A 17786-nucleotide genomic window follows, 5' to 3' on the forward strand; every position below is an offset into this window, starting at 1 on the left:
ATTTAGACAAATATCATTGTCCTCATTTTTCAACTGGCAAAAAGAGAAGAAATCAAAGCAGCACTTCCACAGACCTCAACAAAAAATATATGGTAAGAGATGCAGGATGAATTCAGGTCTGAAGTCACAGAATTTTAGAGTTGTAGGGGACATTCGATGACTTTCTAATTCAAGCTTTTTTCAGGGCTGCTCATTCATCTTTGATATCCACCTGATTCACCCAACTCTCATCTATGGCTTCAAGAAGCTGTAGCATGCATAGTGGCTATACCCTGGTAAATCTGTGTCTAAGGATAGGTTAAGCCAGGTGGAGGGTAACCTACAGGCTTCAAACCCAGTGAGTTAGTTCAAACTCCACACATGTGAAGCCTTCCCCTTGTGGAATGAATGGGCAGATGAGAATAATTTGTTCCAATGGCCACGAAGATGGCTGAAGCAGGCACTGCACAATGCTTATAGCTTGGTCAGACATCAAAGATGACAAGGTCATCCACTGAATGCCAGGCCATCACCAGTTCTCTTGACTTTTGCCTTGCCACTCAACTTCAATGACTCTGGGAGAGTGAGGCTGACAGCTTTGCACAGCTCTGCCTCACTTAAACTCAATTTATGCACAGATCAAGACAAAGGATTAACAGCAGCTCAACCCCTTTTTGAAAGAATTATTCACTATGACCTATTTCATAAGCGGCCATGCATTGGCGCTTGTCCATTGTAAATCTAATGAAGGAATTGGCTCTTTGGGTTTTTGTCTAACTCCTAGATTACACCTTAATGGCTTTGTTGCCTCCAGTTTGGCACTTTGAAATTCTTTTTTCCCCCATTTATATTTGTGCCCGAAATTTTCTTTCTTGCCCCGAAAAAGGTAATGTGCTTGCTGAAGTATCTAGCTTGTTTCTAGATCATCATTTAGGTACTGGGCAGAGATACTGGTCCATCATTGGTGATGGCTGATATGGAAGAGTAACTATTTTAGTTTTAATTTCTGTTAGTAGTGGAGAAAATCAGAATAGAGCATGGTCATGTATTTAGAGACTGGCTGACTGAGCCCACAGCAATTTGGGCATTTACCCCTGTCCTGTACCCAGCTATTGTGGTTTGTGGGCCAGGTTTAGTCCTGGGGAGTCTGGCCACTAATAATGGCTTTGTTTAATTGACATTCATTGGTTGATCAACAAACTTTCACTCTAGGATAATGTTACTTATAGAAAAAGTTCTGGGTCATAGCTTTTAAATTAAGAGTTATAGGCTATAACTCATTCCTAAAGTGAGGAATAAGAGAAGTATTCAATATACAATATGAATCAGATATGGGACAAATAATTTATCCCTACTTATGAAAAGGAATGCTAAAAATAAAAGAATCAAAGTGTGCATCAGTAGAATGATTAGAACATAATTTAATAACAATTTATAAATATAGTTGCAATAAATTTGAAGCCTTATTTAAGCCTCATGATAACATAATGCTGTGTTCTACTTGGCTATAACGTGGGTATACTATGGATACTTGGGCAATTCACATTTCACCTCATCTGGACACTGTCTAATCAAACAGCCAAGGTTGATCCTCTGTTTTGGTTGATGGTCCTACCACACTTGAAGATCCCTGGACCTTTTGAACTTATAAGCATATTTATCCAAGGAAGGAAACACAATAGAGAGAGGAGCTTCCAGGGACACAGGCACAAGTCAGTCAACAAGCGTTTACTAAGTGCTAAGCGTATGCCAGGCATGGTTTTAAATGTTAGTGATATAGAGTAAGACAGATATACCATGCAAGTAAAAATCTAGATACAAGATAAAAAGAGTGGAATCTCAGAGCAGCTAATGATGGTGGTGATCATGAAGGCTGGGAATGGCCTCTTGCAGTAGGTGGAATTTGACCTGAGTCCTGATGGAATCCAAGGAATCCAGGAGATAGAAGTGAGGAGGAAGAGCATTCCAGGTATGGGAGACAGCCAATGCAAATACTTGGAGTCAAGAGATGGAGTACTGCTTGTAAGGAGCAGCAAGGAGGCCAGCATGGCTGAACCATAAAGCAAGTGGAAGAGAGAAAAGTATAAGAAGATAGGAAAGATATTAAGAAGTCTGGTTGGGAAGGGTTTTAAATGCCAAACAGATCATTCTCTATTTGATATGAGGGATGGGGAGGGGAGGGAGAAAGTGGTAATAGTGAGCCACTGGAATTTGTTAAGTAGGGGAGCATAGCAACATGGTCAGATCTGTGCTTAGGAAAATCACTGACAGCTGAATGGAGGATGGATGAGAGTGGGAAGAGAACTGAGATAGGGAAACTAGAGACAATAGGCTAGTGTAATAGACTACACATGAGGTGTTAAAGACATGAATCAAGGGTGTGGCTTATGTGAGTGGAGAGAAAGGAATACTTACAAAAGATGCTGCGAAAGTCGAAATGATAAGATGACAACAGAATGGATATAGAGGGAGCATGAGTAAAAAGCTGAAGATGACATCGAGGTTGTTAGCTTGGGTAATTGGGAAGATGGTGGAGCCCTCAACAGTAGTAGAGAAATTCAGAAGGAGGGTGGGGTTTGGAGTGGAAAGATAATGAGTTTTCTTAATGGACATGTAGAGTTAAAGATGTTGATGGGACATCAATTTGAGAGACCAATAGGTAGGTAGTGAAGTGAGACTGGAACTCAGGAAAAAGATTACAGCTGGATCTGGCAATCATCTATGTAGAGAGGATAATTGAACCCACAAGACCTGATGATATTATTGCTAAGGAAAAAGAGAAGAAGTACCAACACAGAGTCTTGGGAGACACTCACAAGTAGGGAGCATAGTCTAGATTCATTAAAGGAGACTGAGAAGGAACAGTCAGGAATGTAGGAGAATCAGGAGAGAATAACATCACAAAAACGCAGTCTCTTCCATTAGAGTGTGAGGTCTTGATTAAAAGACTGCAGTATTTTTGGTTTTGACTTTTCTGTGTATCCCCAACACTTAGAACAGTGCCTGGTGCATAGGGAGTGCCGTTGACTTATTGACACACCTATTGACTTGTCTAGGAGAAGAAAGAAATCAAAAGTGTCAAAGACTAGAGAGTTCAAATAGGATGGAGACTCATAAATAAGCCCATTATTAGACTTTGCAATTAAGGAATACTTGATAACTTTAGAGAGATCAGCTTCAGTTGGATGACAAAGCCAAAAGTCAGATTTCAGAGGGTGGAGATATGATGGAGAGGAGAATGTCTTTCTCAAGGATTTGGTATGAGATACTGGTAGCTTGCAGGAATACTTCCATATTTCATGCTAACATTTGGTAAATGCTGATGTCAAAGTTTGAAACTGAGATGGTTCTTTTCTGTAATTTAGAAAAAACATCCCCACCAAACTCTAAAAAGTACAATTTGCTGAAGACTTAACTCAGTACAACAGACCTCATAATCAAAATAAGCAATAGCCTAGAGATATTAAGAACATTCCTAATGTGTTGTATCAAAGTGCCTACATAAGCTAAATTCAAGACATTTTTTATTGTCAAGAGGCACAAGTATATGGTTAGATTTCCATATGGATTTTTGCCAACCATCATAAATAATAAAGAACTCATAAACAATTCCAAAAGGCAGTGTGTCAGGCAGATGGTATTTTTTGGGGGGAAATTAGAACTAGTAAGCACAGTCATACCTTATGTATGCCTGCTGTTCTGAACTCACTGTTGTCATAAGCATATATGAGGCTTGTGATTTTGTTCTATTACCAAATGGGATCCCATACAACATAATGCATTATAATATCTCATGCACAGAAACAAGCAATTTAATTCTAACTGGCATTCAGAAGGACACTTTGGAACAGATTAGTTCCCAGAAGACAGTAATAATATGATATGAATTAGGTACAATTATTAGTATACATGAACACTCTGTTGTCCGACATTTTAGTAAGCCTTCGAGGGATTTCAAGAAAGTCCAGTGCTGGAAAAATTAGTTTGTTCTGGACCATGATGCTCTGGAGAGTCCCTTAAGAACTGCCTTAACTGACATACATCTCTTGGACTGCTACTGAGCAATGGAACTCTCCAAATCTTGGAGACTGTAGCCTGAAGCCTAGGATGCATCCAACTGTATTTTTATTGGTTCCCAGAGAGCTCAACAAGCATCTTGGTGAATTTTGTTGTGTTAAGTTTGTGTGAAAGTTGGTGGTCCATCATCCAGTCTCCTGGAGGTGGGGGCCAACACAATATGTTGTTCTATGTTGAATGCCTAATATACATGAAATCTCTCCAATGAAGGTATAAAAACCAATATGAAATGTGTGTTAATGTAAAGTTATTTGTTGCATATGAGACAAAGCACATCAAACACGCCATCTGTTTTTCACCTGGTATTTTATTTGTGACAAGGTAAATAGGTACATGGAAACCTTAGCCAATATACACATATCTATTTAACAGTGATTGCATTCTTAGAATGGGGTTTCAGTGGCAACGTAGTGTTTGCTTATTGCTTTGCAAACTATTGAATTTTCATGTTTATGGGCTTTCCAAAGTTTATAAAACTTAATCTGCCCATTTTTTGTGCCTTCAAGTTACCTACAAGAGTGAAAAAAAGTATGAAAATTGTAATATGCAAGCATGTTACAGATTTTCAAGCCACTGACATTGCTATAATAGGGAAAATTATTCATCATTCAGTCTATTTGTGCAGGGAATGGATGCCCAGTAAATGTGATCCTGGGCTGATTTGTTTTACATCATTTCGTCTGATCCTCTTTCTCTATGCTGGCTTCATTCATTTCCATATCTGGAAGGGGCAAATGAGGACCACATATACCCATGATGCCATTCTGTGGTCTAGTCCTTAGGAGGCAGAGCATTTCAACATCAGTGTTCATCTGCCACTAAGAGGCTTTCAATGTGCTTTGAGTAGTGATAGTCCATAGCAAAGTCAATTCCCTCCTATGTCTCTTTCCAAGCATTTTTCTCCTCTCCTGGCAGTTCTACCATCTCTCAGGGTGTCTTCGGTCACAAAAGCACAGACTGTCAGAGCTGGGAGGCCCCATAGAGTTGGAGTGAAAACCAGAAGAGTCAGGCTTAATCTTTGCTTTTTCACGTATGTGATTTAGGGCAACTTTTCATCACTAAAACAGTGACAACATGTGTACAGTTGACCTCACAGAGCAGTTGTAAGGGTCAAATGAGATAATGTATTGCATTTTGTAAACTCTGAAGCTATTATTATTATTGCTTAGCCATAGGGTCTCCTTATTTTGCAGATGAAATGAATGAATCCCAAAGAGGCCGGAAGACTTAGCCAAGGCCTTACTCTTAGATATCAGAAATATCTCCCAAGGTGTTACTCCTCCTAGCATCTACATTTTCCTAAGGGTCCTTGGAGACAGAAAAGCTTTCTGTAGTTAAAAGAAAGCGTATCTAGGGTGGGATGCCAGGCACAGAGGCAGACACTTGTGGAGATGCACTTTTGCATTCACATGATGTAGATGGTCTTAGGTCAAGAGTCCCTGTTTCTAGAAGGCATTTCATCAGAGAAGAACCCTTAAATAAAGACTCCGAGACTACAATTGACACCTAAAATCCTTAACACCATTGTGATTTTAATCTATAAGCACTGGAAACTAAATTCTTGACAGTAGAGCTCTCCAGACTACTACCTTGGGAGAGTTGAATCTACAAGGCAGGAGACATAGGAAATAAACCTTCTGCTCAAAGTAACAGTGCACTACTCCATGTGCCTCTCATTTGATTTCTAAAGAAATTTTACAGCTGTAGCCAAACGGCTCCCTGCCAGGCTGAGGAATGATTTTTTTTTTAAATTTAGTATCTGCAACTTTGGCTCGTCTTTCAAATAATGTGTGATTGTTCAAACTGTGATACAAATTTTCCAACTGCATTGCGAACTCAAGGCTTTCTGTTAACCTTGTCTGTTATACTTGTTTCATCAGTATATTTCAAAAGGCTTTTTCTTCTTAGAAAACAAACAAAAAATTAATGCCAGTGTAAACAAGCTACAGATACATATGTATACAAAGTATTGCACGTAAAATTTGTATTTCTTAAAAGTGATATTTCAGTATAATAAAAAATAATACAAAATTGTGCAGATGATGTGAATTAATTTGGCTGGTTAATCCTAGTTTATCAATGACAGTATTATACATAATTATAGAGTATTTATACGTAGGTTTTTAAAAATCAGGTTTTTTGTGGGCATTCAATTCAAAATGAGTACAAAAAAATAGCTTAATAAAAGGGTTCTTTGATATTAGAAGCTAACCAGGCTAACTTCAAAAGTGAACAGCAAAAAGTACATAGAATTTGGAGATCTAACTGAAAAAGTTATAACTTCTAAAGAATTTTTTTAAAGAGATAATTTTTTTCCTATGTTTATACCAGGTCTGCGTTATTTTACGCTTCCTTTTTATTCATGGCTGATACATGTTTTCTATAAGTTGCTAATACAAGCTGGTAGTAAAAGTAGATATTTAAAGAAAAAACACCAATATTGTTGTTTCCAAACCTTCCTCAAATATACTGAAATATTCAGTCTATGAGGACTGTTTATTTATCCCCATTAATTTACTATTCCTTGCCAATGGTGTAAATCCTATGATGATGAAATCCACTTTACTACTGAAGTAGTGTTGTGGGCGTTTTAAAATTACTTACTATTAACTTAATAAAGATTTTTAAAAAAGAGTAAAAAATATCTTCACTGAAGTCATACTATGATGCTTCTTCCTGGCTTGGAGGTGAACTGGGTTTCTCAAAGGCCACAATAGTAGAAATCTGACAGCTTTAGCCAAGCTAAAAAGACTGTTCACAGGCATAGACAAGGATGGTGTTGATGTCATCCTAGGGCTAGCCTTACTAAACACGGAAAAGCTCATTATTGGGATGGTGGCCATCAAGTGAGGAACGTTTTTATCCAAGTAACTCAAGAAAACAGTCTACGAAAGCAGAGTTGTGATTTAAGGAGTTGGAGGCAGTTCTTACACCAAAGGAAAGAATTTTTGAAATGTTGATGTGTTACTATAACTTAAGCACGCACTCACACACACAATGAAGAGAGGTTTTTGAAGCATCATGACATATTATGAACTGGTATAACTGAAAATATAAGGGAAAAAATCCAAAAAAAATGCAGCATTTGGCAACGTTCCTTTAGGCAACCATGCCTCCCTGGATGGTGTATATGAAACTAATGGTGACGGGTACAAGAAGATAGAGTTTAATATGCAACTGAGTCTTAGAACTGATTCTCTTCTCTCTAAAATATTGTATACATTCTGCCACTCCTCTAAAGAAGCATTTTGTTGTGGGATGATATCTTTGCACAATGTACTTTTCTTTTTTGTGATCTGAGCAAATGATTTTCAAAAATGGGTAAAGACATCCTGGTAAATGGGTCCTTTGACATCCCAGATGTCAAATTACAGAGGTGGAAAAAATAAATAACTCACTACCCCCACTTACAAGTTTCTCTTGGTAGCTTTAAAAAGTACTTTCACAGTACCAACAACATATTGCTTGTCTCCCTGAGCCACAGTTTCAGAAGCAATGTTTCTTTTCCATAGGGAGGTGTTGAATAGTCTGCTTGATACAGTAGTGTTTGAAGGATTGTGCACGAGTTCACCTTCTAGATGCTACAGCCACTCAGGAATTTCATCCTTGCACCTTAAGTTGGGTTTATCTAGAAAGTAATTTAAGCCATTCCGCACAGGCCTAAGTAACTAACAAATCTAGAACATCAGGGAACAAAACAACAACTCTCCCCATTGATGGGTCTGTTTTGATGAAGGTCTTTCCCCAAAAGGATCATGCTCATCACATGTTGAGTTTCCAAAGTACTGGAGAATTCAAAAGGCATCCACATGGTGCCCACTGGTTCCATGGTGGCTGGTTTCAATCTCTCTCTTTTGAATGGGGTTGGTGTTGGTTTTTTTTTTCATGCTTCAGGAACTTTGTCATTTGTTAATTGCTCCCTATCAGCCATATCATCCTGGGGAGGTCTTGCTCGGTCAAAGAATCCACACTACCAAAAAAAAAAAAAAAAATAAAGACAATTGGATATATAGACAAAGACTTTTCCAAGCTGAAAAAAATAGTATGGATCCTTCAGTGAAAGTGGAGTCCTACATGCCTGGTAGCAGGGCTCTGAAGGAGTCAGCTATTACCAATCTTGTAAGAGTCATTGTTAAATTTTTAGTGTTCTTAATTGTTAAATTTCCACAACAGAAATCAGCAAATGTTATAAATCAGGCCTTGATTTATTGTTTTCTTGGTTGTCTAGACTTTAAAAAGTGATGAAAAAATATTAATAATGCAGATTAAACTTAAAAGTGTGTCTTGCTATTTTGAGACCTGATTGTTAAATATTTACCAGCATAGCCCTACCTGGTACTACCTTGAATATTTATAAAATATTTATAAACTTACATATTATATTTATACAATATTTATAAAAACTTTCCACTTAAGCTATTTAATTAATATATGTACATACAAATATGCATATATACATGTGCATATACATCCATTCACATATGATTCATATTTAGATCAGGTTTGTGATTTTATCAGTATAGGAAGCAATCAGGGAGCTACTCTATCAATGGAGATAAAGAGATTAATTGATAATAACCATTTATTAAGTACCAGGGCTCTATCTACTACATCACATAGCTGCCCCTAATCATATTTTTCCTGCAACTTTTAGTCATAGAACAGGACACTTCTTTTTTTGTATAATGTTTTTAAATAATTGAAGGAAATGCTAAACATCAACTAGGTTAGTGAAAATAAAGATGTAATTTTTTTCCTATCCAAGTTCACGAAGCCCTTGAAAGCCATTCATGGACCCTTAGGGGTTCGTAGACCCTTTGTAAAGAACCCTTGTCTTAGAGATTGCTTGGGGGACACTAAGAGGTAGTGACTCAACCAGGATCATACAGTTAGTATGGGTCAGAGATACAACTTGAACCAATAATTCTGACTATTAGGGCAGTTGTTCACTCATCCCCTCCTGTCTTCTCTTTTCTTTCTTCCTTCCTCCTGTTCTCCAGGCTATCAGCTGGAGAGTTGTATGCCATCTACCTATGGAGGGGAAGCCCATTCTGAGGTTTGGATTTTCAGTGTAGTGGAAAAAAAATAACTTCTTTCTTCTTCATCTTACCATCCCCCATTTTTGGACTAACGTAGCAGTAGAGGAGTCCTTTGATTTTCATTCCTTCTCCTGGATTTTGAGGTCTATTTGAGCCCCACGTAGACCCAAATATATTTTTATGGGAGAAGTGCAAAACCCCCACTAATTTTATTTGATTTGCTCCTTGTTCTTGAAGATGAGCAAAATGATTGATTATTGACTGTTTGCTTAGAAAGAATAAACCTCCCTGGGAACCTACTGTTGGCTTGGTTGTAGGCTTCTCTCACCCACATTTAATGGAACGTACATTTCAGGGTATGAAGGGAAGAATTAGACTTGTTGTCTTAGCCATAGACTTGACCTTCGTGATCATCTGGCCCAAACTTCTTTCTTTTTTCAGAAAAGTTAAGCCCAGAAACAGAAAAAAAAAAGTGCCCAAGTTCATATTTGACTCAGATCCTTAGACTTCTTGGACTTTTCCCACTACAAATCATATAGCAATCTAGTGGTAAGAGAAGGTTTGCAGCTATATTCACTGAATTTCCAAACAGTGCCTTTTCCAGGAGGCTATATTCACTTCTATATGAAGGTCTTCTACAGGACTGTTCAGGGGAATCCAAATTTTTATATTTTGTTATTTCCCCATCTAGTTTGTTTGGTTTAGTTTGTAACTAGAGCTTTCTTTTTTCTTTTTTTTCTCATGCAAATTTAAATGTCATGTCTGTCAATTATCTGGTTGTTGATACAGGACCTTAATCCAATGCTCAGTCTCTGCAAATATTATTGCTAGTAAGTATAAGCACAATAGAAAGGCTATTTGTATAGGTTTGAAAATAGCCTCCTTATGTCACAGGGTAGCAGAAGATATGAGCAAATATTGTTCATCAAGACAATGGACTACTTGGCTCATTTTTATAATCTTGGTAGAATGTTTTTTGGGGGGAATTCCCTTTCTGACAAACTCCAAAGTCCACAGGAAATAAGAAGTGAGCTGCCCACAGACAATGAACATGAGATAATTGTTAGGGGTCATAGTAGTTAGGCAGTAGTAGTGGTGAAGGATCCAGTTATTCTATCAATCTCTGACAGGCTGGAGAGAGGCCATTATTCAGGTCAGGATTAGACATGGATGTTGTCCCCTCTGGCTGGGTCTAAATTAAGCAAAGACCTCCCACTGACGTGCTGTTTGTTGTTTTAAAAGTGTATATGCTGTATTTGTAAGGCACCTAGAACAGACCGAAATCAGCTGGCATGTGCTTTGCATCAGTTATTGCCATAGTAGTGGTGTTTGTGATGGCGTTTCTATTTTGGAAAGTAAATCGAGACAGAACTTGGCATCGGTGCAGACTGTCCTGCCAAAAATTAGTTCCTATTGTAGACCGCTGAAGTAAATCACGATAAAATACACAGAAGAATGGAAATCTGAGATTGCTTAATAGTGACACAGGCTAAAAGTATCCACATCTAAAAAAACAACATTGCAGTTTGAAGAGTGTTACTAAATTTGTAACTTTGTTGGTCTAAGGGACATTGAAAGGATCACATCCAAATTGTTCTGTACTGAAGATGCTTATTTAACTGCTTTTAAAATCTTCAAAACATTAGGGACAGGATCATGTCAACAAAAAACCAAGGATGGAGGTAAATTACACAAGAAAATGTCATGGTTAGGATATCATCCCTCTCAGCACTGCAGAAAGGAGATGCCTGGTCTTGGATAATGAAGTCAAGTTCTCTCACAATTCATTTACAACTAAATTCTCAACATGAAAGCAGGCACTAAACCGCAGCAGTCTTCTTAAATATCAGTTCCACAAGCATATTAAATTTGCCAAAGCTAACAAGATACATAATAAAGGCTCCTTTTATGCTTTTCTGAAGAGTCAAGGATTACAAGAGTTCAGTGTTAAGCAGTGACTGTCTTTCTAAATTTTTTGACAGTTTCACCACTGTATGGACCAAAGCAAGGGGGGAGGATGATAAAAACCCAAAGACTTACCTTCCATAAGGCTAAGGTCAAAAGAGTGAGTACCAGTAATCCAAGAAGGATGGCTAATATGATAACCCACAATGGGATAGAGAAGGAGACATTTGGAGTTGCCCAGATGACTGATGTTCTAATCTGAAATGAAAAGTGAGACAAATAAACTTTAATTTAAAAATTAGTTCATGCAAGGAAGCAGGGATCAGCCAACAATGCCAGAGAAGAATCATGAGCTCAAGTGAAACAGTGGGATAGCAGGATTCATTTTAAGTAAGCTGGCCATTGGATTCTTTCCAAGAACACGAAGTGTAAAAAGCCAGCTCAGGAATTACTGTGGTTACCTTGTTATCCCCCTTAAGGGAAAGTGTAAGCTTTCAGTGGGTTGTTATCAGTCATCACTGAAACACTAGAGTGGACCCATGTTTCTCAGACTGCTGAACAACCAACCAGCCTACAACAGCCTATCCAATTCACTTTTAAGCATCATTTCCTTCTGAACTGGAACAAAGACTTCATGGGACAATGGGACTGCCAGGGCCCAGTTCCACATTTGTGATGACAAGGAGTTTATCCTACATAGACTAAAGGCCTTTCTTGAGAAAACATCTGGCTTCCTTCAATGTGTCCTACAATAAAGGAATGGAGTGCTGAAAATTGAAGCAGATAGAACTGGGTCAAAATCTTTCCTCTCACGTTTAGTAACTGTGCATTTGATTTTAATTCCTGGGAAAATTCTAGAACAGATAGTTAAAAGGATGTCTGATAACAGCTAGATAAGGAAGTATTAATTATAAAGAACCAACCTTATGTCATCAAGATTAGACTTTGCCAGACTCATGTCATCTTCTTTCTTTGATATGATTGCTAGACTAGTAGAAGGGGAGAATGCTAAGGATATCATTTACCTAGAGCAAGGGTTCTTAGCCTGTGGTCTGTGGATAGATTTCAGGGTGTCTGTAAACTTTTTTAAAAAGTATTTTGTTAACTGTATTTCCATATAATTGTTTCCCTTTGAGACTCTATGTTAATGCAAAGTATTCTGAGAAGACAGCCCATAGACTTTACCAGCTTGTCCAAAGGTCAAGAACCACTGACTTTGATTTTAGCGAAGCCTTTAATAAAGTCTCTCATATAATTCTGATCAAGAAGATGGAGATATTTAGTATGATTAACATAATCAGATCAATTCAGAACTGGTTGGATGACTGGGCTCAAAGAGTAGCTGTTAATGGGTTGAAGTCACTTCCAGTGAGGCCTCCACTGGGGTCTTCAGGGGGATATACATAATTCAACTTGTGTTCTTTAGCATTTTATCAATGATCTGGAGAAAATCATATTTTCAGGCAACACAAAGCTGGGAGTGACAGCGAACACACTAGACCAAAGGAGTCAAACATGTGACCCATGGGCCACATTTACAGCCCATAAAACTACCAAGTGTGGCCCATACTAGATTAAAATGTAAATGAGAAATACTTGACAAAATTTTAAAAAAACAGAATATGGATAATGTTAATATGTAATTTTCTAAGTCAATATGCAGCCTGCAAGAATCCTTATGTATGGTTTAGTCTCTTCCTCCCCCCTAGTTTTTATTTGAGTTTGACACTAGTATCCTAAAATAACATGATCAAGATTAAGAAAGGTCTTTCTATCAGAATCACTCTAAGTATGTGAAATTCATTAGGGATGACATAAAGTCTTGCAGTTGGACACAAAACAATCAACTTCACAACTATAGGATGGGAAAGCAGCTTTTCTGAAAAAAATCTGACTGCAAACTCAGTATGAATCAGTAGTATGGTTATGGCAGCCAAAAAAACCCAATGCTACCTTGGGTGGCATTCAAAGAAACAGGATCTAGGAACAGGGAAGTGATGGTCCCACTGTACTTTGTCATCATCATATCTAATCTGAAGTACTGTGTTCAGTTCTGGGCACCACACTTGAATAAAGACATTGATCAGCTGGTCAGTGTCCACAGGAGGACCACCAGGGTGCTAAAGGGCCTTGAGGCCATGCCATATGAGGATCAGTTAACAAAAAATTAGGGATATTTAATCTGGAGGAAAAAAAAAGACTGGGGGAGGGGAACAAAGTAACTATGTTCAATTTTTTGAAGTGCTATTATGTGGAAGAAGGATCTGATTGGTTCTTTTTGACTATGGAAGTCAGAACCAAGACCTTAGAGACAAGTTGAACTTTTTTCCCCCAGAAAACAAAACAAAACTTCTTATCTATTTGAGATGTACTCAAGTAGAACTGGCTTCTCCAAGAGGTTGTGGATTCCTCCTTCTTGGAGGTTTTTCTTTAAGTAGAAGCTGGAATATTTCATGCCACAGTAACCTTGTTCCCTTTTTGTTGTTGTTTTGGACAGGCTTATTAACTTAGCAGATGACAGAAATATGATGAATATAGTATACCTAGGATCTAGCAAATTTTTAGGGACAGATATTTCATAGTGAGAATTCAAGAGTTGGATTAAATGGCTACAGATGATCCCTTCCAGGTCTTAAATTTGGTGGTTCTGTGATAATGATCTCCTTACATATGGCATAGGGGATGGAAGACCAGTCTTATAATCTCTAAGACATACTGGTTATCACTTGAAATTTCAGTGCTTCAGATAACTTTCCAAAACTCCAAAGTGCAAGCAGTTGAGGATCTGCATTCTTACAGGAAGCTTCATCACTGGTATTTCTCCATATCAATGAAATCATAGGTCTTGGATAGAAAAAAAGAAAATTTTCCACTTCACAGAAATGTTGTGAGGCTATAATAAGATAAGTTATGTGAAGTACTTTGAAAATTGAAGGGGGCATTTTTTTTTTATTACTAATCTAACTCACTGTTTTGGTTTTTTTTAATTTTTGCTATTAATTTTCCTGGGTAAGTAAATCATTTTTATAATAACTCTTAGAAATGAAACTTGCATATCACCCACTTGTCTTAATACAACACATTTGGTGCTCCTGGGAAAGTAGCCACCAATCAAGTGAATGCTGATTATTTGTAAAAATGCCTGAGTATCTCAAAATAGATACTTGGAACCAAAATATGGTCTACTAAGGAGCTAGGTTCTGCAGCCCAAAGTCATTACTTTGAATGTGTGTGAGGAATTAATAAAATTATTTTTCTCATACGTCTTTAGGTGACTATGACTCATGACATAGCTTATAATTGTTATATTCTTAAATATCCCAAGGAAAGGTACTAGGTAGTATTTTTAAAGATACCTGAAGTCACCATGGTTCTGTGAGATTTGGGTAGACTCAGGTTCTAATCTTATTTCTGATACATTCTGGCCTCAATCTGCCAATTATTTTGATACACAATTATAGTGGGCATTCTAGGCCCTTGAAATCTGGTATCACCCTAGCCTTCAAGTCTCATCTTATACATTCCCTTTAACTCTCTGGGCCTCAGTTTACTCATCTGTAAAGTAAAGGTATTAGACTAGAAGATTCTGAAATTCTTTCTGGCTCTAGATCTAAGATCATATTCTTCTTCATGTATGCTATACATGACAGCCAAATTGGACTGCTTTCCATCATCCATATTTGACTTCTCTGCCTTTGATGACACTTTCCTTTGCCTGAAATGTATTATCCCCATCTCAAATTAGTACCCATCCTTTAAGATCCAGCTCACACCTCACCTTTTTCTCCATCAAGTCTCATCGGCTCTCCTGGCATTTGTCTTGCAGACCTTTGATGGTACTTCACATCTCTTTAATTCATTTTTGTATTCATTTGTATTACTTTTTTCTCTACATATGTATCATGACCTAATGGAATGAACTTAATTCAATTCCATTCAATAAGCATTTATTTAATGCCTATTATATACCAAAGAAAAAAAAAGCTCTTGCCTGTGCATGGCTTATGTTAGAATGTTATTGAATGGGTATTCTTGATCTCTCCTAGTTTAAGATTATAAATTTTGAGGTGATAGGGACCTTAGGTCATCTCCTCCAATACTGCCATTTTCTAGAGGAGGAAATTGAAGCCCTGAAATGGAGACTCACCCAAAGTCAGGCAGGTAGCAAAGTTGGAGGTGGGAGCTGAGCTCAGGGCTTCTGCTTACAGATCCAGCATTCTGTGCACTCTTCTATGGCAGCAAGGCAAGATCTCAGTGTCATATTTTCCCCAGGCCCTAACACTGTGTCCTGTAAATGTGCTGAATTTACTTTAATTGATTTTTAGGGTCAGAAGGGAGCTTAAAGATCATCTATTCCAATTTCTGTGACCTATCATAGAAACAAAATTGCAACGAAAATCCCAAGGATCCTTGCAAATGTTTGTAAAGTCCAACCTCATGCCTAATTTTATGTTCTATGTAACTCCTGACACGTGGCTGAAATTCACCAACCATTTGTTAATAAAAGCTCTATGGTGAGACTGGGACCTGGTCATTCTTCTTCTTTGAATTTTACTTCATTATCTCATGGAAGAACCCTACTATTTCTTATTCAAGTCACAGTTTAGTAAGCTAGCAAGTAAGCAATCCATTCACAAGAAATTAAGATAAGAAATAATTGTTATTTTTCTTAATAAGAGGTGAAAGAATAGATTTAAAGGAGTCCATTGTGTACTTGGGGCAGTTGGGTGGAAGAGTGGATGGAGTGCTTGGTCTGGAGTAAAAAAGACTCATCTTCCTTTGTTCAAATTCGGCCTCAGACACGTACTTGTTGTGTGATTCTAGGCAAGTCACTTAACCTTGTTTGCCTCACTTTCCTCATCTGTAAAATGACCTGGAGAAGAAAATGGCAAACCGCTCCAGTATCTTTGCCAAGAAGACCTCAAATGGAGTCTTAAAGAGCCGGACATTACTAAAAAATGACTGAACAACAACATTGAATACTTTGATGAGTTTCATTGCAATTTGGGAATTGTAGAGTCTGATGAAGTGTTTCTAAAACTTGACAAGCAAGAGCCACACTTTTTAAAAGGCCACTTAAGATTTTGGAGAGAGAGTATAAGTCTTCACAGAAAGCTGTCTTTGGAGTCAGAAAGAATCAGGTTCCAGTCCTATAGCTGATACAATTTAGCCTTGTGACTTTTAACAAGGTATTTAACATCTTGGTGCCCCAGGGAACTCTTAAAGATTATAAAATGCAAAGCAGGGAGAGGAAGTTTATTGGTAGAGGAAATTTCCTCAAGGGAAGCTTCTGATACCACAGCAATGGCAGTTCTGTTGAGAAAAAAACAAATATTTTGGTAGCATTCTGTTCCTAGTGTTGAGGTGAGGGTCTTAAGAGAAGATGGAGAAGATGAAAGCATCCTAATCTAGAGTCAGTTAGGGAGCCAGATTCTCTAAACTTCTCCATGTGCCAATGCTTTCTTCAGTCCAAGATCCGGACCTGCCCAGTCTTAATGAGATGACTAGGAATGAGCTCATTCCCTTACTTCATACTCTTCCTCACCTGTCCCTCCTCAAGTGTCCTCATCCCAGGCCTCAGCTCATGCCTTCTGAAGTTTGAGGTAATCCATATGACATCTGTGCAGGAGATGAAAGGCTTTCTACATTCCCTCTGAGCTTCAGCATAATTGCACCAGGACCTGGGGGCCTTGTTTGCTTCTTCACTTGCCTGAGTACTCATTCATGTATTTGGTGTAGTTGCTAGTTTGTTTACTTTACAAATACATAAAATCATTCTCTGCTGAAAGAAAAAGCTACTCAGAATTGAGTTTTTCTTTCATTCTCACTAAAGGGACCCAGAGAGTTGGGCTGAATTCAGTTCTGTCCTCAGACACTTACTGGCTGTGCGATCTTGGACAGGTCATTTAGCTTTTGTTTGCCTCAGTATCCTCAACTGTAACATGGGGATAATGACAGCACCTCCCAGGGTTATTGCGAGGATCAAATTAGGCATAATATAAAGACTTATTCCCTTCCCCTTCCCTCCAGTGATTGACTAGGTAAATCACAGACAAATCTTGGAGAAAGAGTACTTTCTGGGACTATGGAAGAGGCACATGGCAGGACAGGCCTTCTGCAGATGGAAGCTGATTAAGTTCAGCACTCAGTGAAATTGATTTCTATTGTCCACATGAAATGAGGCCTTGAAATCTACATGCATGTTGAAAGGAAAAAAGTTCAAGAGATCATTATCGTAAGAGCTAGGTCTGCCATTTACCTTGGCTATAAAGACAGGAGCCCCCAAAGAAGTTAGAGGCATTGGGGAAACTGCAGAAAGTGCATAATGGTTCCTGTGCCCATCCCTCTTAACCCTGTCCAAGAGACCAATGCCCTACAAGCAGAAGTTTTGCTCAGTTTATATAATGAAGTGTGAGACCACGGGGAAAAGGAGAAATGGCCAACCTTGGAGTCAGGAAGACCTGGATTCAGGCCCTTCCTCTGAGGAATAACAGACATGTGACCCTAAGCAAATTATTTACCCATTCAGTGTCCCATCCAACTCTCTCAGGCCATGAGATAGAGGTAAGTTGCTGCTCTGTCAGGGTGGAGAGGATTTCTACACCAAGAGCTTGTCCCTTCCTGATGTATGACAGGAACATCGGAAATTAATTGGGATGACCAATGGGTAAGTAACGATGGAGGTTTGATCATTAATTCTGAGAACTGACTAATAGTGCCTGCAGATTATCCTACTTTTGTATGTTCCTCATTATTTACATGTTGTCTCTCCCGTTAGAATGTGAG

At 38.2% G+C, this 17786-nt stretch overlaps 1 protein-coding gene across 1 annotated transcript in view; it reads right to left on the bottom strand.

The window, feature by feature from the left end:
• Window positions 1-4345: 4345 nt before the first annotated feature.
• The window catches only part of ITGA8 (integrin subunit alpha 8), a 206316-nt gene continuing 192875 nt past the window's right edge, over window positions 4346-17786 (bottom strand). The window contains 2 exon segments of the mRNA XM_072651615.1: window positions 4346-8026; window positions 11136-11258. Of these exon segments, the coding sequence (XP_072507716.1) occupies window positions 7940-8026; window positions 11136-11258 (210 nt within the window). The 3' untranslated portion in view covers window positions 4346-7939.

Source organism: Notamacropus eugenii, chromosome 3 (genome assembly GCF_028372415.1).
Source record: "Notamacropus eugenii isolate mMacEug1 chromosome 3, mMacEug1.pri_v2, whole genome shotgun sequence".
Lineage (NCBI taxonomy): Eukaryota > Metazoa > Chordata > Mammalia > Diprotodontia > Macropodidae > Notamacropus > Notamacropus eugenii.